Source organism: Triturus cristatus, chromosome 9 (assembly GCF_964204655.1).
Source record: "Triturus cristatus chromosome 9, aTriCri1.1, whole genome shotgun sequence".
NCBI classification, from domain to species: Eukaryota; Metazoa; Chordata; class Amphibia; order Caudata; family Salamandridae; genus Triturus; species Triturus cristatus.
The window spans coordinates 2,758,282-2,784,424 of NC_140592.1; the positions used below are offsets into that span (position 1 = coordinate 2,758,282).

At 50.3% G+C, this 26,143-nt stretch overlaps 1 protein-coding gene across 2 annotated transcripts in view; it reads right to left on the reverse strand.

Annotated features, from left to right (window-relative positions):
• The window catches only part of LOC146797221 (uncharacterized), a 151,487-nt gene extending 142,469 nt beyond the window's left edge, over nt 1-9,018 (reverse strand). For both annotated transcript variants that reach the window (XM_085624175.1, XM_085624174.1), the window contains exon 1: nt 8,915-9,018. In XM_085624175.1, the coding sequence (XP_085480301.1) occupies nt 8,915-8,929 (15 nt within the window). In that variant the 5' untranslated portion in view covers nt 8,930-9,018. The remainder of the gene's footprint in view (nt 1-8,914) is intronic.
• Nucleotides 9,019-26,143: the final 17,125 nt, after the last annotated feature.

The window sequence follows — 26,143 nt, forward strand, 5'->3', positions numbered from 1 at the left end:
ATAAGCTGAATTAATTTTTAAGCAACCAAGTGAAACTTTCGCAGTGCACAGCAGACATATCAAGCTGTCTCGGGTTAGGTGTGTGCTCAGATTTGGTGTGTGCATTCTGGATCGTGTAGGTGTATTTTCTTCTAAACGCAGAACTATAAATACCAGAATCCGCTAACAAGATATGCAAAGTATGCCAGTGGAAAATTAGAATTAGGGGGCATATTAACAACGGCCAGCAATAATTATCGCTGGACGTGCTTAGTGATAATTATATTATCGCAGGCTATCTCTGGTATTTATCGCCCTGGTAGTGCTTTATTAACAATGCGTTACTCCAGGGCGATAACAATTCCAGAGATAGCGAGGTTATCGCCCTTTTGCAGAGAACATCGCTGGTTTTCCAGCGTTGTTGCCTGCAAAAAGGCGATAACCACAGGGTTGTATCAGCATAATCCACCCCCTATGTTAGGGATGGCTAAATCAGGATTTTAGCAGACGTTAGGTTTTGGCAAAAACTACAGTTTTCGCCAAAATCTAATGTGTGCTAAAATCATGTGGGCTGCCTTGTAAATATCGCGATGTAAACATCAGCGATATTTGCAAGGTAGTCCATCTTGGGTACGCCCAGTAACACCCACTTTGCATCTCATTGGAGATGCAAAGTGAGGCGTTGGGAAAAAGGATGCTAACATGCGATTATGCATGTTAGCACCCTCTTGTAAATAGGGCGCTGGTTTTATCTCCACTTTTTTGGCTTTGTAAGCCAAAGAAGCAGGAGATAAAGCCCTTGTAAATATGCCCCCTGGTGTTTTTTTTTTTTAGAGCTAGTAAAAAATAATAAAGCAATTTGAAATAAAATGCAGCAAAAGAATTTCCTGTGGCTGCATTTTATTGTCTGCTTTTCCGTTCGTTACTCAGCCAGTGGCTTTCTCGTACATGTCGAAGTAAGGCCTCCGTGCATGTTTACATTTAAGTTTTTGTATACATAATCTTAGATATCTCGGTGTGGCTAGTATCTGTGTGATAAGCGCTTTGGTGACCCACATAAGGGTAGTAAGTGCTATACAAAGGATACCGAACAAGATGCTGTTGACACGCAACTAGTGTTCTTTCTTTCTACTGCTTTACACCTTTGAGCCATGGGCCCCCTCGAACGCCTCCTCTCACCACAGTTCTAAAGCTCTGCATGAAAAATGACCCAAACTTAAAACCCTTGCTTCACTCTCATGTCTTTTTATCGAAGGACTCTCTTTCCCTCCAGTGCTTAACTTGAGCCTGTGGTTTCCTAGTGCTTGGCACCAGCACTTAATTGTCAAAAGCAGCGCTTATGACAGTCTGCCACATGGCGGCGCTGTCTGTCTGATTTACAGATGAGTATAACAACAGTTGTATATTAATTCAATATACTTTAAACATGGCCAGTACCTGCTGCCCGACCATTCGTATAGCCTTGGGGGCCAGGAATCGTCTGCACTGTCACACTTGTAGGAGTGTGATGGGTTGTAGTTGTGTTGGTAGTGTCCTAGCCAGTGCTGGCACGGACAGGGGGTCCCAGCTTTGGCGTGGGATCCTGATGAGGGCCCAGGGACTAATTTTAAAAAACAAATACTGAGCACTGTTTCTCTCCCACTTCTGTATATGTGACTGCCTGAGCTCTGTAAGTGTACTTCTGCAGCTTACACACATTACATCACAGATCCCACCCTCTCCTTTTAAACCTCACAACTACCAATCCATTATTTATTCATCCCACCAGTCATTTGCAAGAAGTCACGTCTGATCACAGCAAACTCCTGTTAGTTTCATCAGTGACGAAGAACCGGCAGCGAAGGCATGGAATGGATTCCGGAGAGTACAGACCAGTGACCGTCAAAAACCGATAACAACCGACAGCCACTGAAGGAACCACCAGCCTCCACACAGATCAGCACTTCGGCCTCTCTGGGGCCCAGCCTGCTCCGGAGAGCCTCCGGCCCAAACAACAGCCACTGAAGGAACCATCGGCCTCCACACAGATCAGCACTTCGGCCTCTCTGAGGCCCAGCCTGCTCCGGAGAGCCTCCGGCCCAACCGACAGCCACTGAAGGAATTACCGGCCTCCACACAGATCAGCACTTCGGCCTCTCTGGGGCCCAGCCTGCTCCGGAGAGCCTCCGGCCCAACCGACAGCCACTGAAGGAACCACCGGCCTCCACACAGATCAGCACATCGGCCTCTCTGGGGCCCAGCCTGCTCCGGAGAGCCTCCGGCCCAACCGACAGCCACTGAAGGAACCACCGGCCTCCACACAGATCAGCACATCGGCCTCTCTGGGGCCCAGCCTGCTCCGGAGAGCCTCCGGCCCAAACGACAGCCACTGAAGGAACCGCCGGCCTCCACACAGATCAGCACTTCGTCCTCTCTGGGGCCCAGCCTGCTCCGGAGAGCCTCCGGCCCAAACAACAGCCACTGAAGGAACCGCCGGCCTCCACACAGATCAGCACTTCGTCCTCTCTGGGGCCCAGCCTGCTCCGGAGAGCCTCCGGCCCAAACAACAGCCACTGAAGGAACCACCGGCCTCCACACAGATCAGTACTTCGGCCACTCTTTGGCCCAGCCTGCTCCGGAAAGACTCCGGCCCAACCGACAGCCACTGAAGGAACCACCGGCCTCCATACAGATCAGCACTTCGGCCACTCTTGGGCCCAGCCTGCTCCGGAGAGCCTCCGGCCCAACCGACAGCCACTGAAGGAACCATCGGCCTCCACACAGATCAGCACTTCGGCCACTCTTGGGCCCAGCCTGCTCCGGAGAGCCTCCGGCCCAACCGACAGCCACTGAAGGAACCATCGGCCTCCACACAGATCAGCACTTCGGCCACTCTTTAGCCCAGCCTGCTCCGGAGAGCCTCCGGCAAAACTGACAGCCCCCTGCCTAAAGGAAAGCTAGTTTTACACCCAAGGCCTCCACTGCCTTCCTGCCTACCGACGGGTACTCCCTACAGCCAACACCCACGTATTGTGGCCCAGGTGTCTGCAAAACAATTATCAAACAGTCCTTACCTTCTCCTCCCTCCCGCCAGCCTCCAATTCAGACCTCACAAGTGTCCTTACAATCAGCCCTTACTAGTTATATACAAGCCTTACTAGTTCCAAACAGGCCTTAGTTAACCACAGACCTTACTAGTAACAATCAGCCCTTACTAGTTATATAAAAGCCTTACTAGTTCCAAACAGGCCTTAGTTAACCACAGACCTTACTAGTAACAATCAGCCCCTACGAGATATATACAAGCCTTACTAGTTCCTAACAGGCCTTAGTAGGTAACAGACCTTACTATGAACAACCAGCCTTACTAGTCATACACAAGCCGTACTAGTTTCCACCAGGCCTTACTAGTCCCAATCAGGCGTCACTCCTTACAATCTACCCTTACTACATAGACAGAGCTTAAACTCCACCCAGATCCTATTGGCGTAACTTTTCCCAGCATTCATGAACATCACGTGACCAAGCCTGGGCATGGGTTGTCCGTCCTCTTCAATATGTGTCAGGATCATTGAACCCTGTCTTTCATTTCCAATGGCATCTAAACCCATGAAGGGTTCCAGAGCGTGCAGGGCCAGCACTCATGATGCATGGAGCCACAAACATTCTCTTCTGAGTACAACACATGCTGCTAGGAGGGAGCCTTTGCACCACTCCTAGGACCGCCCACCACCACTCTCCACTCAAAGGGTCTCCCACCCTTGACTGTTTGCTCCCTCAGCACTCCCCGGACACAATTTAGGAGTCAGAAGTGATGTAGACCCCTCTTGTGATCGCGAGCACTCTCCACCACCAGAGAGGCCTTCGACTACGGTGGCCACCTCTGTCCATGTCCTCACTGATGCAGTTCCAAAGCCTGGGCTTGTAACCTGAAACCAGAAGTGACTGGTGTGTTAGTCAAGTTACTTCACTGGAAACAAACCAGGAGCCACAAGCACAAAGTGATCACGTGACAGCCCAGGGCTGGGAACACAGTGCCCAAGGTGATGTGGAGCCGGTGGCCGCCAAGCCTTTAGATGACTCGTGGCCTGGTGGTCACCATCACCTTGAATGGCACAGAGTCAGGTGGCTACCATCCCTTTAAAGACAAGGGGCCCGATTCACAGAACTAACTTAAGACAAAATCCTAAACTTACTACCATTTTGGTATTCACAGAAGGCACTTACTCATTTTGGTATTCACAGAAGGCACTTACTCATTTCGGTATTCACAGAAGTTAGGAGTCCTAACTTTAGGACTCCTAAATGCCTTCTGTGAATACCGAAAGTCTTAAAATTAGGATTTTTCTCAGTTTAGTAGTAGTATAGTTAGGACTCCTAACTTTAGGACTCCTAAATGCCTTCTGTGAATATCGAAAGTCTTAAAATTAGGATTTTTCTCAATTTAGTAGTAGTAAAGTTAGAACTCCTAACTTTAGGACTCCTAAATGCCTTCTATGAATACCGAAAGCCTTAAAATTAGGATTTTTCTTAGTTTAGTAGTAGTAAAGTTAGGAGTCCTAACTTTAGGACTCCTAAACTGAGAAAAATCCTAATTTTAAGACTTTCGGTATTCACAGAAGGCATTTAGGAGTCCTAAAGTTAGGACTCCTAACTTCTGTGAATACTGAAGTGAGTAAGTGTCTTCTGTGAATACCAAAATGAGTAAGTGCCTTCTGTGAATACGAAAATGGTAGTAAGTTTAGGATTTTGTCTTAAGTTAGTTCTGTGAATCGGGCCGAAGGAGTCCAGTGATCATTATCCCTTAGAATTCCATGGAATCCAGTGGCCACCATCCCTTTGATTGTTGTGGTATCCAGTGGCCACCATCCCTTTGACGTGGAATCCGGTGGCCACCATCCCTTTGATTGACGTGGAATCCAGTGGCCACCATCCCTTTGACTGACATGGAATCCAGTGGCCACCATCCCTTTGATTGACGTGGAATCCGGTGCCCACCATCCCTTTGATTGTTGTGGTATCCAATGGCCACCATCCCTTTGACTGAATTGGAATCCGGTGGTCACCATCCCTTTGACTGACTTGGATTCCGGTGGCCACCGTGACTTTCAATGACTTGGAATCCAGTGGCCACCACCCCTTTGACTGACTTGGAATCTGGTGGCCACCATCCCTTTGATTGACGTGGAATCCAGTGGCCACCACCCCTTTGACTGACTTGGAATCCGGTGGCCACCATCCCTTTGACTGACTTGGAATCTGGTGGCCACCATCCATTTATATAACTTGGAATCCGGTAGCCACCGTGTCATTCAATGACTTGGAATCCGGTGGCCACCATCCCTTTGAATGACTTGGAATATGGTGGCCACCATCCCTTTGACTGACTTGGAATCCGGTGGCCACCACCCCTTTGACTGACTTGGAATCCTGTGGCCATCATCCCTTTGACTGACTTGGAATCCGGTGGCCACCGTGACTTTCAATGACTTGGAATCCAGTGGCCACCACCCCTTTGACTGACTTGGAATCCGGTGGCCACCATCCCTTTGATTGACGTGGAATCCAGTGGCCACCACTTCTTTGACTGACTTGGAATCCGGTGGCCACCATCCCTTTGATTGACGTGGAATCCGATGGCCACCATCCCTTTGACTGACTTGGAATCTGGTGGCCACCATCCCTCTATATGACTTGGAATCCGGTAGCCATCGTGTCATTCAATGATTTGGAATCCGGTGGCCACCATCCCTTTGAATGACTTGGAATATGGTGGCCACCATCCCTTTGACTGACTTTGAATCTGGTGGCCACCATCCCTTTGATTGACGTGGAATCCGGTGGCCACCATCCCTTTGACTGACTTGGAATCTGGTGGTCACCATCCCTTTGACTGACTTGGATTCCGGTGGCCACCGTGACTTTCAATGACTTGGAATCCAGTGGCCACCACCCCTTTGACTGACTTGGAATCCGGTGGCCACCATCCCTTTGATTGACGTGGAATCCAGTGGCCACCATCCCTTTGATTGACATGGAATCCAGTGGCCACCACCCCTTTGACTGACTTGGAATCCGGTGGCCACCATCCCTTTGATTGACATGGAATCCAGTGGCCACCACCCCTTTGACTGACTTGGAATCCGGTGGTCACCATCTCTTTGATTGACGTGGAATCCGATGGCCACCATTCCTTTGACTGACTTGGAATCTGGTGGCCACCATCCATTTATATAACTTGGAATCCAGTAGCCACCGTGTCATTCAATGACTTGGAATCCGGTGGCCACCATCCCTTTGACTGACTTGGAATCTGGTGGTCACCATCCCTTTGACTGACTTGGATTCCGGTGGCCACCGTGACTTTCAATGACTTGGAATCCAGTGGCCACCACCCCTTTGACTGACTTGGAATCTGGTGGCCACCATCCCTTTGATTGACGTGGAATCCAGTGGCCACCATCCCCTTGATTGACGTGGAATCCAGTGGCCACCACCCCTTTGACTGACTTGGAATCCGGTGGCCACCATCCCTTTGATTGATGTGGAATCCAGTGGCCACCACCCCTTTGACTGACTTGGAATCCAGTGGCCACCATCCCTTTGATTGACATGGAATCCGATGGCCACCATCCCTTTGACTGACTTGGAATCTGGTGGCCACCATCCCTCTATATGACTTGGAATCCGGTAGCCATCGTGTCATTCAATGACTTGGAATCCGATGGCCACCATCCCTTTGAATGACTTGGAATATGGTGGCTACCATCCCTTTGACTGACTTTGAATCTGGTGGCCACCATCCATTTGATTGACGTGGAATCCGGTGGCCACCATCCCTTTGACTGACTTGGAATCTGGTGGCCACCATCCCTTTATATGACTTGGAATCCGGTGGCCACCGTGTAATTCAATGACTTGGAATCCGGTGGCCACCATCCCTTAGAATGACTTGGAATATCCCTTTGATTGACGTGGAATCCGGTGGCCAACATCCCTTTGATTGCCCTGGAATCTGTTGGCCACCATCCCTTCGATTGACATGGAATCTGGTGGCCAATGTGTCTTTAAATTACTTGGATTACGGTGATGACCATCCCCTTGAATGACACAGAGTCTAGTGGCCACCCCCTTTGAACAACCGGGAGTACAGCGGCCACATTCACAATGAATGACAGGTAGCCCACTGGCCACCGTCCTTCTGAAGGAAATGCCGTTCTTCAGCCACAACCACAATGAATGACAGGTAGCCCACTGGCCACCATCCCTATGAAGTGAATGTAGTTCTGCAGCCACAACCACATGAATGACAGGTAGCCCACTGGCCACCATCCCTATGAAAGTCATGTAGTCTTGCAGCCCGTGTTACTGTGAATAACAAGAAGTCAGTGGCCATCGTCCCCTTAAACGCTCCACCCACTGCTGCTGGTTGCTCACTGTACCGAATGTAGAGGTGTTGTCCTGTGTGGCATTACCACCACACGTGGAGAGGCTCACCTTCACAGCCCACCTGAGGCCACCACAGAACAGCTGCAAGCTGCATCCACAGAACAGCAGCGAGCTGCGTCTTCAAACTATCCAACCGCAGTCGAACCCAGTGACCCTAGACATGCACCAGGAGAAGCTACAAGCCAACCAGATGTTCCTACAGGGTGTGGTGAGTCCATCCTGCAGATGTTCACCTTCACAGCCCACCTGAGGCCACCACAGAACAGCTGCGAGCTGCATCCACAGAACAGCAGCGAGCTGCGTCTTCAAACTATCCAACCGCAGTCGAACCCAGTGACCCTAGACGTGCACCATGAGAAGCTACAAGTCAACCAGATGTTCCTACAGGGTGTTGCGAGTCCATCCTGCAGATGCTTACCTCTGCAGCCCACTGGAGGGTACAACAGAACAGCTGCGAACTGCGTATAAAAACAACCCACCCAGTGACCCTAGACATGCACCAGGAGAAGCTACAAGCCAACCAGATGTCCCTACAGGGTGTGGTGAGTCCATCCTGCAGAGGCTCAGCTTTGCAGCCCACTGGAGGCCACCGCAGAACATCTGCATCTCCAAACTGTCAAACCACAGTCCCACCGGTTGACCCTAGACGTGCACCATGAACAGCTACAAGCCAACCAGATGCCCCTACAAACCCTCAAGATGCAAACACAAGGCTTGTGACCAAACTGTACTACACGTAGAGGACACATCTGACTAGCTGACCCGTCTACATTACCAGGTGACCCTTCAAACCACGAGGTCACCCTTCACGCCGACCCTACTAGCCCATCAAGTGATTCTAGAAGCCCACACACTAATTCATACTGGGAGCCACTGTGCATCCTGTGGGGAACCAACCTGCCCCGCCCCAAGCTCCGCCCCCCCCCCATCACATCTCCTTCCTGACTCAGGTCAATGAAGACAGCGAAAGACTGACTCCTGGCCCACCAGAGCCTAAATATCCCTCCAACCAACCCCGCCCACCCTACTTCTCACCTACTGCCTCCAGCCCCCCCCCCCCTCCGCACGGCGCTTCAACACCACCCATTCCCCACTCTCCCCTCAAACCTCAACCCACCCCCCCCGCCTGTGACAACGCCTGAAGAAGCCCGGAGGTGGAACCTGACCTCCCCATCTGCTCCCCCACCCCGGGAGACCCCTAAACCAGCGAGCACTGACTGAATGCTCTCCGCAGACAAGAGCCAGGGTGGGGGGCAGACCCAACGGGTTGAGTCGAGGACCCCTCATAGACCGGGGGGAGAGGGGCCAACCCTACAGCCCCCAGCAGGTCCTGCTTTCGACCTGGTTTCGATCTGCACATCTGCCTATCGTACGTCCCTTCTACCCACCACAGATAGCGCTCCGAAAAGACTTTGATACCACCGAAGCACTATACAAGCAATACCGCACTGATGACACGGGGGGATGTGCCAGCAAGCAGCAGCACAGGACGGGAGAGGCGCCTCACCTCTGGATCCTGCATCCTGTCTCAAGGGAGCGACCCTGGGCAGGCTCCTGTGGGGATCGTATCCAAAGATGCAGATTAAAGAGCGGGGGGGGGGGGGGGGGGGGGGGGCAGGGTCTCAGTCTGTGCAAGAACCGGAGCAGGGGAAGCCCCAAGGCACAATCAACATCGTATCCAGGCACCAAGATCACGGGTCCAGTCGTTGCTGCTCATGCGCTGAGAGTGAGACACTTCCCCGAGGAGGAATGAGGGAGGGAGATCCCTACACACAGGAATGTGAGTGTGAGATCCCTACACACAGGAATGAGAGTGTGAGATCCCTACACACAGGAATGAGAGTGTGAGATCACTACACAGAGGAATGAGGGAGTGAGATCCCTACACAGAGGAATGAGAGTGTGAGATCACTACACAGAGTAATGAGAGTGTGAGATCACTACACAGAGGAATGAGGGAGTGAGATCCCTACACAGAGGAATGAGAGTGTGAGATCACTACACAGAGGAATAAGAGTGTGAGATCACTACACAGAGGAATGAGGGAGTGAGATCCCTACACAGAGGAATGAGAGTGTGAGATCACTACACAGAGGAATGAGGGAGTGAGATCCCTACACAGAGGAATGAGGGAGTGAGATCCCAACACAGAGGAATGAGAGTGTGAGATCTCTACACACAGGAATGAGAGTGTGAGATCACTACACAGAGGAATGAGGGAGTGAGATCCCTACACAGAGGAATGAGAGTGTGAGATCACTACACAGAGTAATGAGAGTGTGAGATCACTACACAGAGGAATGAGGAAGTGAGATCCCTACACAGAGGAATGAGAGTGTGAGATCACTACACAGAGTAATGAGAGTGTGAGATCACTACACAGAGGAATGAGGGAGTGAGATCCCTACACAGAGGAATGAGAGTGTGAGATCACTACACAGAGGAATGAGGGAGTGAGATCCCTACACAGAGGAATGAGGGAGTGAGATCCCAACACAGAGGAATGAGAGTGTAAGATCCCTACACAGAGGAATGAGGGAGTGAGATCCCTACACATAAGAATGAGAGTGTGAGATCCCTTCACAGAGGAATGAGAGTGCGAGATCCCTACACAGAAGAGTGTGAGATCCCTACACAAAGGAATGAGGGTGTGAGATCCCTCCACACAGGAATTAGAATGTGAGATCCCTACACAGAGGAATGAGAGTGTGAGATCCCTACACAGAAGAGTGTGAGATCCCTACACAGAGGAATGAGGGTGTGAGATCCCTACACACAGGAATTAGAATGTGAGATCCCTACACAGAGGAATGAGGGAGTGAGATCCCTACACAGAGGAATGAGAGTGTGAGATCACTACACACAGGAATGAGCAAGTGAGATCCCTACACACAGGAATGGGAGTGTGAGATCCCTACACAGAGGAATGAGAGTGCAAGATCCCTACACATAGGAATGAGGGAGTGAGATCCCAACACAGAGGAATGAGAGTGTAAGATCTCTACACAGAGGAATGAGAGTGTGAGATCCCTACACAGAGGAATGAGGGAGTGAGATCCCTACACAGAGGAATGAGAGTGTAAGATCCCTACACAGATGAATGAGGGAGTGAGATCCCTACACAGAGTAATGAGAGTGTGAGATTCCTGCACAGAGGAATGAAAGTGTGAGATCCGTACACAGAGGAATGAGAGTGTGAGATCCCTACAAAGAGGAATGAGGGTGTGAGATCCCTACACACAGGAATTAGAATGTGAGATCCTTACCCAGAGGAATGAGGGAGTGAGATCCCTACACAGAGGAATGAGAGTGTGAGATCACTACACAGAGTAATGAGAGTGTGAGATCACTACACAGAGGAATGAGGGAGTGAGATCCCTACACAGAGGAATGAGGGAGTGAGATCCCAACACAGAGGAATGAGAGTGTAAGATCCCTACACAGAGGAATGAGAGAGTGAGATCCCTACACATAAGAATGAGAGTGTGAGATCCCTTCACAGAGGAATGAGAGTGTGAGATCCCTACACAGAAGAGTGTGAGATCCCTACAAAAAGGAATGAGGGTGTGAGATCCCTCCACACAGGAATTAGAATGTGAGATCCCTACACAGAGGAATGAGAGTGTGAGATCCCTACACAGAAGAGTGTGAGATCCCTACACAGAGGAATGAGGGTGTGAGATCCCTACACACAGGAATTAGAATGTGAGATCCCTACACAGAGGAATGAGGGAGTGAGATCCCTACACAGAGGAATGAGAGTGTGAGATCACTACACAAAGGAATGAGCGAGTGAGATCCCTACACACAGGAATGGGAGTGTGAGATCCCTACACAGAGGAATGAGAGTGCAAGATCCCTACGCATAGGAATGAGGAAGTAAGATCCCAACACAGAGGAATGAGAGTGTAAGATCTCTACACAGAGGAATGAGGGAGTAAGATCCCTACACAGAGGAATGAGAGTGTAAGATCCCTACACAGATGAATGAGGGAGTGAGATCCCTCCACAGAGGAATGAGAGTGTGAGATTCCTGCACAGAGGAATGAAAGTGTGAGATCCGTACACAGAGGAATGAGAGTGTGAGATCCCTACAAAGAGGAATGAGGGTGTGAGATCCCTACACACAGGAATTAGAATGTGAGATCCCTACACAGAGGAATGAGGGAGTGAGATCCCTACACAGAGGAATGAGAGTGTGAGATCACTACACACAGGAATGAGCGAGTGAGATCCCTACACACAGGAATGGGAGTGTGAGATCCCTACACAGAGGAATGAGAGTGCAAGATCCCTACACATAGGAATGAGGGAGTGAGATCCCAACACAGAGGAATGAGAGTGTAAGATCCCTACACAGAGGAATGAGAGTGTGAGATCCCTACACAGAGGAATGAGGGAGTGAGATCCCTACACAGAGGAATGAGAGTGTAAGATCCCTACACAGAGGAATGAGGGAGTGAGATCCCTACACACAGGAATGAGAGTGTGAGATCCCTACACAGAGGAATGAGGGAGTGAGATCCCTACACAGAGGAATGAGAGTGTGAGATCCCTACACAGAGGAATGAGGGATTGAGATCCCTACACAGAGGAATGAGAGTGTGAGAGATCCCTACACAGAGGAATGAGGGAGGGAGATCCCTACACAGAGGAATGAGAGTGTGAGATCCCTACACAGAGGAATGAGGAAGTGAGATCACTACAAACAGGAATGAGAGTGTGAGATCCCTTCACAGAGGAATGAGAGTGAGAGATCCCTTCACAGAGGAATGTGAATGTGAGATCCCTACACAGAGGAATGAGAGTGTGAGATCCCTTCACAGAGGAATGAGAGTGTGAGATCCCTTCAGAGTGTGAGATCCCTACACAGAGAAATGAGATAGTGAGATCCCTTCACAGAGGAATGAGAGTGTGAGATCCCTTTACGGAGGAATGAATGAGAGTGTGAGATCCCTACAGAGAGAAATCAGGGAGTGAGATCCCTTCACAGAGGAATGAGAGTGTGAGATCCCTTTACGGAGAAATGAATGAGAGTGTGAGATCCCTACAGAGAGGAATCAGGGAGTGAGATCCCTTCACAGAGGAATGAGAGTGTGGGATCCCTTCAGAATGTGAGATCCCTACACAGAGGAATGAGAATGTGAGATCCCTTCACGGGGGAATGAGCGTGTGAGATCCCTTCAGAATGTGAGATCCCTACACAGAGGAATGAGGGAGTGAGATCCCTTCACAGAGGAATGAGAGTGTGAGATCCCTTTACAGAGGAATGAATGAGAGTGTGAGATCCCTACACAGAGGAATGAGGGAGTGAGATCCCTTCACAGAGGAATGAGGGAGTGAGATCCCTTCAGAGTGTGAGATCCCTACACAGAGGAATGAGAGTGTGAGATCACTACACAGAGGAATGAGGGAGTGAGATCCCTACACAGAGGAATGAGAGTGTGAGATCACTACACAGAGGAATAAGAGTGTGAGATCACTACACAGAGGAATGAGGGAGTGAGATCCCTACACAGAGGAATGAGAGTGTGAGATCACTACACAGAGGAATGAGGGAGTGAGATCCCTACACAGAGGAATGAGGGAGTGAGATCCCAACACAGAGGAATGAGAGTGTGAGATCCCTACACACAGGAATGAGAGTGTGAGATCACTACACAGAGGAATGAGGGAGTGAGATCCCTACACAGAGGAATGAGAGTGTGAGATCACTACACAGAGTAATGAGAGTGTGAGATCACTACACAGAGGAATGAGGGAGTGAGATCCCTACACAGAGGAATGAGAGTGTGAGATCACTACACAGAGTAATGAGAGTGTGAGATCACTACACAGAGGAATGAGGGAGTGAGATCCCTACACAGAGGAATGAGAGTGTGAGATCACTACACAGAGGAATGAGGGTGTGAGATCCCTACACAGAGGAATGAGGGAGTGAGATCCCAACACAGAGGAATGAGAGTGTAAGATCCCTACACAGAGGAATGAGGGAGTGAGATCCCTACACATAAGAATGAGAGTGTGAGATCCCTTCACAGAGGAATGAGAGTGCGAGATCCCTACACAGAAGAGTGTGAGATCCCTACACAAAGGAATGAGGGTGTGAGATCCCTCCACACAGGAATTAGAATGTGAGATCCCTCCACAGAGGAATGAGAGTGTGAGATCCCTACACAGAAGAGTGTGAGATCCCTACACAGAGGAATGAGGGTGTGAGATCCCTACACACAGGAATTAGAATGTGAGATCCCTACACAGAGGAATGAGGGAGTGAGATCCCTACACAGAGGAATGAGAGTGTGAGATCACTACACACAGGAATGAGCAAGTGAGATCCCTACACACAGGAATGGGAGTGTGAGATCCCTACACAGAGGAATGAGAGTGCAAGATCCCTACACATAGGAATGAGGGAGTGAGATCCCAACACAGAGGAATGAGAGTGTAAGATCTCTACACAGAGGAATGAGAGTGTGAGATCCCTACACAGAGGAATGAGGGAGTGAGATCCCTACACAGAGGAATGAGAGTGTAAGATCCCTACACAGATGAATGAGGGAGTGAGATCCCTACACAGAGGAATGAGAGTGTGAGATTCCTGCACAGAGGAATGAAAGTGTGAGATCCGTACACAGAGGAATGAGAGTGTGAGATCCCTACAAAGAGGAATGAGGGTGTGAGATCCCTACACACAGGAATTAGAATGTGAGATCCTTACCCAGAGGAATGAGGGAGTGAGATCCCTACACAGAGGAATGAGAGTGTGAGATCACTACACAGAGTAATGAGAGTGTGAGATCACTACACAGAGGAATGATGGAGTGAGATCCCTACACAGAGGAATGAGGGAGTGAGATCCCAACACAGAGGAATGAGAGTGTAAGATCCCTACACAGAGGAATGAGAGAGTGAGATCCCTACACATAAGAATGAGAGTGTGAGATCCCTTCACAGAGGAATGAGAGTGTGAGATCCCTACACAGAAGAGTGTGAGATCCCTACAAAAAGGAATGAGGGTGTGAGATCCCTCCACACAGGAATTAGAATGTGAGATCCCTACACAGAGGAATGAGAGTGTGAGATCCCTACACAGAAGAGTGTGAGATCCCTACACAGAGGAATGAGGGTGTGAGATCCCTACACACAGGAATTAGAATGTGAGATCCCTACACAGAGGAATGAGGGAGTGAGATCCCTACACAGAGGAATGAGAGTGTGAGATCACTACACAAAGGAATGAGCGAGTGAGATCCCTACACACAGGAATGGGAGTGTGAGATCCCTACACAGAGGAATGAGAGTGCAAGATCCCTACACATAGGAATGAGGAAGTAAGATCCCAACACAGAGGAATGAGAGTGTAAGATCTCTACACAGAGGAATGAGGGAGTAAGATCCCTACACAGAGGAATGAGAGTGTAAGATCCCTACACAGATGAATGAGGGAGTGAGATCCCTCCACAGAGGAATGAGAGTGTGAGATTCCTGCACAGAGGAATGAAAGTGTGAGATCCGTACACAGAGGAATGAGAGTGTGAGATCCCTACAAAGAGGAATGAGGGTGTGAGATCCCTACACACAGGAATTAGAATGTGAGATCCCTACACAGAGGAATGAGGGAGTGAGATCCCTACACAGAGGAATGAGAGTGTGAGATCACTACACACAGGAATGAGCGAGTGAGATCCCTACACACAGGAATGGGAGTGTGAGATCCCTACACAGAGGAATGAGAGTGCAAGATCCCTACACATAGGAATGAGGGAGTGAGATCCCAACACAGAGGAATGAGAGTGTAAGATCCCTACACAGAGGAATGAGAGTGTGAGATCCCTACACAGAGGAATGAGGGAGTGAGATCCCTACACAGAGGAATGAGAGTGTAAGATCCCTACACAGATGAATGAGGGAGTGAGATCCCTACACAGAGGAATGAGAGTGTGAGATTCCTGCACAGAGGAATGAAAGTGTGAGATCCGTGCACAGAGGAATGAGAGTGTGAGATCCCTACAAAGAGGAATGAGGGAGTGAGATCCCTACACACAGGAATGAGAGTGTGAGATCCCTACACAGAGGAATGAGGGAGTGAGATCCCTACACAGAGGAATGAGAGTGTGAGATCCCTACACAGAGGAATGAGGGATTGAGATCCCTACACAGAGGAATGAGAGTGTGAGAGATCCCTACACAGAGGAATGAGGGAGGGAGATCCCTACACAGAGGAATGAGAGTGTGAGATCCCTACACAGAGGAATGAGGAAGTGAGATCACTACAAACAGGAATGAGAGTGTGAGATCCCTTCACAGAGGAATGAGAGTGTGAGATCCCTTCACAGAGGAATGAGAATGTGAGATCCCTACACAGAGGAATGAGAGTGTGAGATCCCTTGACAGAGGAATGAGAGTGTGAGATCCCTTCAGAGTGTGAGATCCCTACACAGAGAAATGAGATAGTGAGATCCCTTCACAGAGGAATGAGAGTGTGAGATCCCTTTACGGAGGAATGAATGAGAGTGTGAGATCCCTACAGAGAGAAATCAGGGAGTGAGATCCCTTCACAGAGGAATGAGAGTGTGAGATCCCTTTACGGAGGAATGAATGAGAGTGTGAGATCCCTACAGAGAGGAATCAGGGAGTGAGATCCCTTCACAGAGGAATGAGAGTGTGGGATCCCTTCAGAATGTGAGATCCCTACACAGAGGAATGAGAATGTGAGATCCCTTCACGGGGGAATGAGCGTGTGAGATCCCTTCAGAATGTGAGATCCCTACACAGAGGAATGAGGGAGTGAGATCCCTTCACAGAGGAATGAGAGTGTGAGATCCCTTTACAGAGGAATGAATGAGAGTGTGAGATCCCTACACAGAGGAATGAGGGAGTGAGATCCCTTCACAGAGGAATGAGGGAGTGAGATCCCTTCAGAGTGTGAGATCCCTACACAGAGGAATGAGAGTGTGAGATCCCTGCACAGAGGAATGAGGGAGTGAGATCCCTACACAGAGGAATGAGAGTTTGAGATCCCTACCCAGAGGAATGAGAGTGTGAGATCCCTTCCCAGAGGAACGAGAGTGTGAGGTCCCTACACAGAGGAATGAGGGAGTGAGATCCATTCACAGAGGAATGAGAGTGTGAGATCCCTTCACAGAGGAATGAGAGTGCGAGATCCCTTCAGAGTGTGAGATCCCTTCACAGAGGAATGAGAGTGTGAGATCCCTAAACAGAGGAATGAGAGTGAGAGATCCCTACACAGAGGAATGAGAGTGTGAGAGTTCCCTTCACAGAGGGATGAGAGTGTGAAATCCCTTCAGAGTGTGAGATCCCTACACAGAGGAATGAGGGAGGGAGATCCCTTCACAGAGGAATGAGAGTGTGAGATCCCTACACAGAGGAATGAGAGTGTGAAATCCCTTCAGAGTGTGAGATCCCTACACAGAGTAATGAGGGAGGGAGATCCCTTCACAGTGGAATGAGAGTGTGAGATCCCTACACAGAGGAATGAGGGAATGAGATACCTTCACAGAGGAATGAGAGTGTGAGATCCCTACACAGAGGAATGAGAGTGTGAGATCCCTTCACAGAAAAATGATGGATTGAGATCCCTACACAGAGGAATGAGAGTGTGAGATCCCTACCCAGAGGAATGAGAGTGTGAGATCCCTTCCCAGAGGAACGAGAGTGTGAGGTCCCTACACAGAGGAATGAGGGAGTGAGATCCATTCACAGAGGAATGAGAGTGTGAGATCCCTTCACAGAGGAATGAGAGTGCGAGATCCCTTCAGAGTGTGAGATCCCTTCACAGAGGAATGAGAGTGTGAGATCCCTAAACAGAGGAATGAGAGTGAGAGATCCCTACACAGAGGAATGAGAGTGTGAGAGTTCCCTTCACAGAGGGATGAGAGTGTGAAATCCCTTCAGAGTGTGAGATCCCTACACAGAGGAATGAGGGAGGGAGATCCCTTCACAGAGGAATGAGAGTGTGAGATCCCTACACAGAGGAATGAGAGTGTGAAATCCCTTCAGAGTGTGAGATCCCTTCACAGAGGAATGTGAGTGTGAGATCCCTACACAGAGGAATGAGAGTGTGAGATCCCTTCACAGAAAAATGATGGATTGAGATCCCTACACAGAGGAATGAGAGTGTGAGATCCCTACACAGAGGAATGAGGGAGTGAGATCCCCACACAGAGGAATGAGAGTGTGAGATCCCTTCACATAGGAATGAGGAATGAGAGTGTGAGATCCCTAAACAGAGGAATGAGAGTGAGAGATCCCTTCAGAGAGGGATGAGAGTGTGAAATCCCTTCAGAGTGTGAGATCCCTACACAGAGGAATGAGGGAGGGAGATCCTTTCACAGAGGAATGAGAGTGTGAGATCCCTACACAGAGGAATGAGAGTGTGAAATCCCTTCAGAGTGTGAGATCCCTACACAGAGGAATGAGGGAGTGAGATCCCTACACAGAGGAATGAGGGAGTGAGATCCCTACACAGAGCAATGCAAGTGTGAGATCCCTACACAGAGGAATGAGGGAGTGAGATCCCCACACAGAGGAATGAGAGTGTGAGATCCCTTCACATAGGAATGAGGAATGAGAGTGTGAGATCCCTAAACAGAGGAATGAGAGTGAGAGATCCCTACACAGAGGAATGAGAGTGTGAGAGTTCCCTTCACAGAGGGATGAGAGTGTGAAATCCCTTCAGAGTGTGAGATCCCTACACAGAGGAATGAGGGAGGGAGATCCCTTCACAGAGGAATGAGAGTGTGAGATCCCTACACAGAGGAATGAGAGTGTGAAATCCCTTCAGAGTGTGAGATCCCTACACAGAGGAATGAGGGAGGGAGACCCCTTCACAGTGGAATGAGGGAGTGTGATTCCTACACTGGAATGAGAGTGTGAGATCCCTACACAGAGGAATGAGGGAATGAGATACCTTCACAGAGGAATGAGAGTGTGAGATCCCTACACAGAGGAATGAGAGTGTGAGATCCCTACACAGAGGAATGAGGGAGTGAGATCCCTACACAGAGGAATGAAAGTGTGAGATCCCTACACAGAGGAATGAGAGTGTGAGATCCCTTCACAGAAAAATGATGGATTGAGATCCCTACACAGAGGAATGAGAGTGTGAGATCCCTACACAGAGGAATGAGGGAGTGAGATCCCCACACAGAGGAATGAGAGTGTGAGATCCCTTCACATAGGAATGAGGGAGTGAGATCCCCACACAGAGGAATGAAAGTGTGAGATCCCTACACAGAGGAATGAGAGTGTGAGATCCCTACACAGAGGAATGAGGGAGTGAGATCCCTACACAGAGGAATGAAAGTGTGAGATCCCTACACAGAGGAATGAGAGTGTGAGATCCCTTCACAGAGGAATGAGGGAGTGAGATCCCTACACACAGGAATGAGAGTGTGAGATCCCTACACAGAGGAATGAGGGAGTGAGATCCCCACACAGAGGAATGAGAGTGTGAGATCCCTTCACATAGGAATGAGGGAGTGAGATCCCCACACAGAGGAATGAGAGTGTGAGATCCCTACACAGAGGAATGAGAGTGTGAGAGATCCCTACACAGAGGAAATTGAGTGTGAGATCCCTTCACAAGGACACTGCTCCCCGGGCTGTGTCAGATACTGTCAGAGAGTGAGTGCTCAACAGAGACACTGCTCACCAGGAGCGTCGGAGACTGTCAGAGAGTGAGTTCTTAAGAGAGACACCGCTCACCAGAAGTGTCAGAGTGCCCGAGAGTGAGTTCCCAACAGAGACACGGCTCACCAGGAGGGTCAGAGACTGATAGAGAGTGAGTTCACAACAGATACACCACTCATCAGGAGTGTCAGAGACTGCCAGGAAGTGAGTTCCCAACAGAGATACAGATCACCAGGAGCGTCGGAGACTGACATAGAGTGAGTTCACAACAAAGACACCGCTCACCAGAAGTGTCAGAGTGCCTGAGAGTGAGTTCACAACATAGACACCACTCACCAGGGGTGTCAGAGACTGCCAGGGAGTGAGTTCACAACAGAGACACTGCGCACCAGGAGGGTCAGAGACTACCATACCAGAGAGTGAGATCACAACAGAGAAACCACTCACCAGGAGGGTAAGAGACGGCCAGAGAGTGACTTCACAACAGAGACACAGCTCACCATGCATTTCAGAGTGCCAAAGAGTGAGTTTACAACAGAGACAAGGCCCATCAGGAGGGAGTGAGTGCACAACAGTGACACTACTCACCAGAAGTGTCAGAGACTGACAGAGAGTGACTTCACAATGGAGACAAGGCTCACCAGGAGTGTCAGAGACAGCCAGAGAGTGAGTTCACAACAGAGACACAGCTCACCAGGAGGGTCAGAGACTGACAGAGTGAGTTCACAACAGAGACACCGCTCAACAGGAGTGTCAGAGACTGCCAGAGAGTGAGTTCACAACATAGACACCGCTCACCAGGATTGTCAGAGACAGCCAGAGAGTGAGTTCCCAACAGACACACGGCTCACCAGGAGTGTCAGAGACTGCCAGAGAGTGAGTTCACAACATAGACACCGCTCACCAGGATTGTCAGAGACAGCCAGAGAGTGAGTTCACAACAGAGACACAGCTCACCTGGAGGGTCAGAGACTGACAGAGAGTGAGTTCACAACAGAGACACCGCTCAACAGGAGTGTCAGAGACTGTCAGGGAGTGAGTTCACAATGGAGACTTCCCTCACCAGGTGTGTCAGAGACAGCCAGAGAGTGAGTTCACAACAGAGACACCGCTCACCAGGAGGGTCAGAGACTGATAGAGAGTGAGTTCACAACAAAGACACCGCTCACCAGGAGGGTCAGAGACTGACAGAGAGTGACTTCACAACAGAGACAAGGCTCACCAAGAGGGTCAGAGAATGACAGAGAGTGAGTTCACAACAGAGACACCGCTCACCAGGAGAGTCAGGGACTGCCAGGGAGTGACTTCACAACAGAGGCACCGCTCACCAGGATTGTCAGAGACTGCCAGGGAGTGAGTTCACACCGGAGACACCGCTCACCAGGAGTGTCAGAGACTACCAGAGAGTGAGTTCACAACAGAGACACCGCACACCAGGACGGTTAGAGACTGACAGAGAGTGAGTTCACAACGGAGACACCGCTCACAGAGAGTGTCAGAGACTGACTGAGAGTGAGTTCACAACAGAGACACTGCTCGCCAGGAGGGTCAGAGATGGACAGAGAGTGAGTTCACAGCAGCGACACCGCTCACCAGGATTGTCAGAGACTGTCAGGGAGTGAGTTCACAACAGTGACACCACTCAGCAGGAGGGACGAAGACTGCCAGGGAGTGAACACTACAAGTAAGATCACAGACAAACATTAGCTACAGAGGGACAATACAGAGCCAACTTACTAGAGAGACACTGTCCTCCCAAAACTAAAAAACTGCCAGAGAGTGAGAAATCACGTAAGGACTCTGTTTACATGGTGCTGTCAGAGAGTGAAATCACAACAGAGACACCGCTCACCAGGATTGTCAGAGTGCCAGAGAGTGAGTTCACACCGGAGTAAATGCTCACCAGGAGTGTCAGAGACTACCAGAGATTGAGTTCACACCAGAGCGAGCGCTCACCAGATGTGTAAGATTTCCAGAGAGTCAGTTCACAACAGGGACACCACTCACCAAAGAGAGCAGAGACACTGAGATCTCTACAGGGAGACTGACCACAGGTGAAAGTGGTACACTAGAGAGTGAGATCACAGACGGACACTATTCACATAGGGACAACACAGAGCCGGCTCACTACCGATACACTGTCCTCCCAAGACTGAGAAACTGCCAGACAGTGAGAGATCACCAGTACGGACTCTGTTTACAGGGTGGGATGAGTGATTACCAGAGAGTGAGTTCACAACAGAGACACCACTCACCAGCAGTGTCAGAGACTGACAGAGAGTGACTTCACAATGGAGACAAGGCTCACCAGGAGTGTCAGAGACAGCCAGAGAGTGAGTTCACAACAGAGACACAGCACACCAGGAGGGTCAGAGACTGACAGAGAGTGAGTTCACAACAGAGACACCGCTCAACAGGAGTGTCAGAGACTGCCAGAGAGTGAGTTCACAACATAGACACCGCTCACCAGGATTGTCAGAGACAGCCAGAGAGTGAGTTCCCAACAGACACACGGCTCACCAGGATTGTCAGAGACAGCCAGAGAGTGAGTTCACAACAGAGACACAGCTCACCTGGAGGGTCAGAGACTGACAGAGACTGAGTTCACAACAGAGACACCGCTCAACAGGAGTGTCAGAGACTGTCAGGGAGTGAGTTCACAATGGAGACTTCCCTCACCAGGTGTGTCAGAGACAGTCAGAGAGTGAGTTCACAACAGAGACACCGCTCACCAGGAGGGTCAGAGACTGATAGAGAGTGAGTTCACAACAAAGACACCGCTCACCAGGAGGGTCAGAGACTGACAGAGAGTGACTTCACAACAGAGACAAGGCTCACCAAGAGGGTCAGAGAATGACAGAGAGTGAGTTCACAACAGAGACACCGCTCACCAGGAGAGTCAGGGACTGCCAGGGAGTGAGTTCACAACAGAGACACCGCTCACCAGGATTGTCAGAGACTGCCAGGGAGTGAGTTCACACCGGAGACACCGCTCACCAGGAGTGTCAGAGACTACCAGAGAGTGAGTTCACAACAGAGACACCGCACACCAGGACGGTTAGAGACTGACAGAGAGTGAGTTCACAACGGAGAACCGCTCACAGAGAGGGTCAGAGACTGACAGAGTGTGACTTCACAACAGAGACACTGCTCACCAGGAGTGTCAGAGACTGACAGAGAGTGAGTTCACAACAGAGACACTGCTCGCCAGGAGGGTCAGAGATGGACAGAGAGTGAGTTCACAGCAGCGAAACCGCTCACCAGGATTGTCAGAGACTGTCAGGGAGTGAGTTCACAACAGTGACACCACTCAGCAGGAGGGACGAAGACTGCCAGGGAGTGAACACTACAAGTAAGATCACAGACAAACATTAGCTACAGAGGGACAATACAGAGCCAACTTACTAGAGAGACACTGTCCTCCCAAAACTAAAAAACTGCCAGAGAGTGAGAAATCACGTAAGGACTCTCAGAGAGTGAGTTCCCAACAGACACACGGCTCACCAGGATTGTCAGAGACAGCCAGAGAGTGAGTTCACAACAGAGACACAGCTCACCTGGAGGGTCAGAGACTGACAGAGACTGAGTTCACAACAGAGACACCGCTCAACAGGAGTGTCAGAGACTGTCAGGGAGTGAGTTCACAATGGAGACTTCCCTCACCAGGTGTGTCAGAGACAGCCAGAGAGTGAGTTCACAACAGAGACACCGCTCACCAGGAGGGTCAGAGACTGATAGAGAGTGAGTTCACAACAAAGACACCGCTCACCAGGAGGGTCAGAGACTGACAGAGAGTGACTTCACAACAGAGACAAGGCTCACCAAGAGGGTCAGGGAATGACAGAGAGTGAGTTCACAACAGAGACACCGCTCACCAGGAGAGTCAGGGACTGCCAGGGAGTGAGTTCACAACAGAGACACCGCTCACCAGGATTGTCAGAGACTGCCAGGGAGTGAGTTCACACCGGAGACACCGCTCACCAGGAGTGTCAGAGACTACCAGAGAGTGAGTTCACAACAGAGACACCGCACACCAGGACGGTTAGAGACTGACAGAGAGTGAGTTCACAACGGAGAACCGCTCACAGAGAGGGTCAGAGACTGACAGAGTGTGACTTCACAACAGAGACACTGCTCACCAGGAGTGTCAGAGACTGACAGAGAGTGAGTTCACAACAGAGACACTGCTCGCCAGGAGGGTCAGAGATGGACAGAGAGTGAGTTCACAGCAGCGACACCGCTCACCAGGATTGTCAGAGACTGTCAGGGAGTGAGTTCACAACAGTGACACCACTCAGCAGGAGGGACGAAGACTGCCAGGGAGCGAACACTACAAGTAAGATCACAGACAAACATTAGCTACAGAGGGACAATACAGAGCCAACTTACTAGAGAGACACTGTCCTCCCAAAACTAAAAAACTGCCAGAGAGTGAGAAATCACGTAAGGACTCTCAGAGAGTGAAATCACAACAGAGACACCGCTCACCAGGATTGTCAGAGTGCCAGAGAGTGAGTTCACACCGGAGTAAATGCTCACCAGGAGTGTCAGAGACTACCAGAGATTGAGTTCACACCAGATCGAGCGCTCACCAGATATGTAAGATTTCCAGAGAGTCAGTTCACAACAGAGACACCACTCACCAAAGAGAGCAGAGACACTGAGATCTCTACAGGGAGACTGACCACAGGTGAAAGTGGTACACTAGAGAGTGAGATCACAGACGGACACTATTCACATAGGGACAACACAGAGCCGGCTCACTACCGATACACTGTCCTCCCAAGACTGAGAAACTGCCAGACAGTGAGAGATCACCAGTACGGACTCTGTTTACAGGGTGGGATGAGTGATTACCAGAGAGTGAGTTCACACCAGAGACACCACTCACCAGCAGTGTCAGAGACTGCCAGTGAGTGAGTTCACAACGGAGACACCGCTCACCAGGTGTGTCAGATACTGCCAGATAGTGAGTTCACAACATTGATACGGCTCACCAGGAGTGTCAGGGACATCTAGAGAGTGAGTTCACAGCGGAGACACCGCTCACCAGGTGTGTCAGAGACTGCCAGAGAGTGAGATCACAACGGAGAAACCACTCACCAGGAGGGTAAGAGACGGCCAGAGAGACGGCCAGAGAGTGACTTCACAACAGAGACAAAGCTCACCTTGCATGTCAGAGTGCCAAAGAGTGAGTTTACAACTGAGACAAGGCCCATCAGGAGGGAGTGAGTGCACAACAGTGACACTACTCACCAGAAGTGTCAGAGACTGACAGAGAGTGACTTCACAATGGAGACAAGGCTCACCAGGAGTGTCAGAGACTGCCAGAGAGTGAGTTCACAACAGAGACACCGCTCACCAGGATTGTCAGAGACAGCCAGAGAGTGAGTTCACAACAGAGACACCGCTCAACAGGAGTGTCAGAGACTGCCAGGGAGTGAGTTCACAACAGAGACACAGCTCACCAGGAGGGTCAGACACTGACAGAGAGTGAGTTCACAACAGAGATAACTCTCACCAGGAGTCTCAGAGACTGCCAGGGAATGAGTTCACAACAGAGACACCGCTCAACAGGAGTGTCAGAGACTGCCAGGGAGTGAGTTCACAATGGAGACTTCCCTCACCAGGTGTGTCAGAGACAGCCAGAGAGTGAGTTTACAACAGAGACACCACTCACCAGGAGGGTCAGAGACTGATAGAGAGTGAGTTCACAACAAAGACACCGCTCACCAGGAGGGTCAGAGACTGACAGAGAGTGACTTCACAACAGAGACAAGGCTCACCAAGAGGGTCAGAGAATGACAGAGAGTGAGTTCACAAGAGAGACACCACTCACCAGGAGAGTCAGGGACTGCCAGGGAGTGAGTTCACAACAGAGACACCGCTCACCAGGATTATCAGAGACTGCCAGGGAGTGAGATCACAACAGAGACACCGCTCAACAGGAGTGTCAGAGACTGCTAGGGAGTGAGTTCACAACAGAGACACAGCTCACCAGGAGGGTCAGACACTGACAGAGAGTGAGTTCACAACAGAGATAACACTCACCAGGAGTCTCAGAGACTGCCAGGGAGTGAGTTCACAACAGAGACACCGCTCAACAGGAGTGTCAGAGACTGCCAGGGAGTGAGTTCACACCGGAGACACCGCTCACCTGGAGTGTCAGAGACTACCAGAGAGTGAGTTCACAACAGAGACACCGTACACCAGGAGTGTCAGAGACTGACAGAGAGTGAGTTCACAATGGAGACACCGCTCACAGAGAGGGTCAGAGACTGACAGAGTGTGACTTCACAACAGAGACACTGCTCACCAGGAGTGTCAGAGACTGACAGAGAGTGAGTTCATAACAGAGAGAGCGCTCACCAGGAGTGTCACAGACTGCCAGGGAGTGAGTTCACAACAGAGACACCGCTCAACAGGAGTGTCAGAGACTGCCAGGGAGTGAGTTCACACCGGAGACACCGCTCACCAGGAGTGTCAGAGACTACCAGAGAGTGAGTTCACAACAGAGACACCGCACACCAGGATGGTTAGAGACTGACAGAGAGTGAGTTCACAACGGAGACACCGCTCACAGAGAGGGTCAGAGACTGACAGAGTGTGACTTCACAACAGAGACACTGCTCACCAGGAGTGCCAGAGACTGACAGAGAGGGAGTTCATAACAGAGAGAGCGCTCACCAGGAGTGTCACAGACTGCCAGAGAGGGAGTTCATAACAGAGAGAGCGCCCACCAGGAGTGTCACAGACTGCCAGAGAGTGAGTTCATAACAGAGAGAGCGCGCACCAGGAGTGTCACAGACTGCCAGAGAGGGAGTTCATAACAGAGAGAGCGCTCACCAGGAGTGTCACAGACTGCCAGAGAGGGAGTTCATAACAGAGAGAGCGCGCACCAGGAGTGTCACAGACTGCCAGAGAGGGAGTTCATAACAGAGAGAGCGCTCACCAAGAGTTTTTGCCTGATGTAATTTTGAATTGTAAGTGCACTGGGTCCCGCCAACCAGGTTCCCAGAGCCAGATCTCTTTCACAAAATTGTACTACGATTGGCACAACTTTAGCCACCTCTGTAATTCC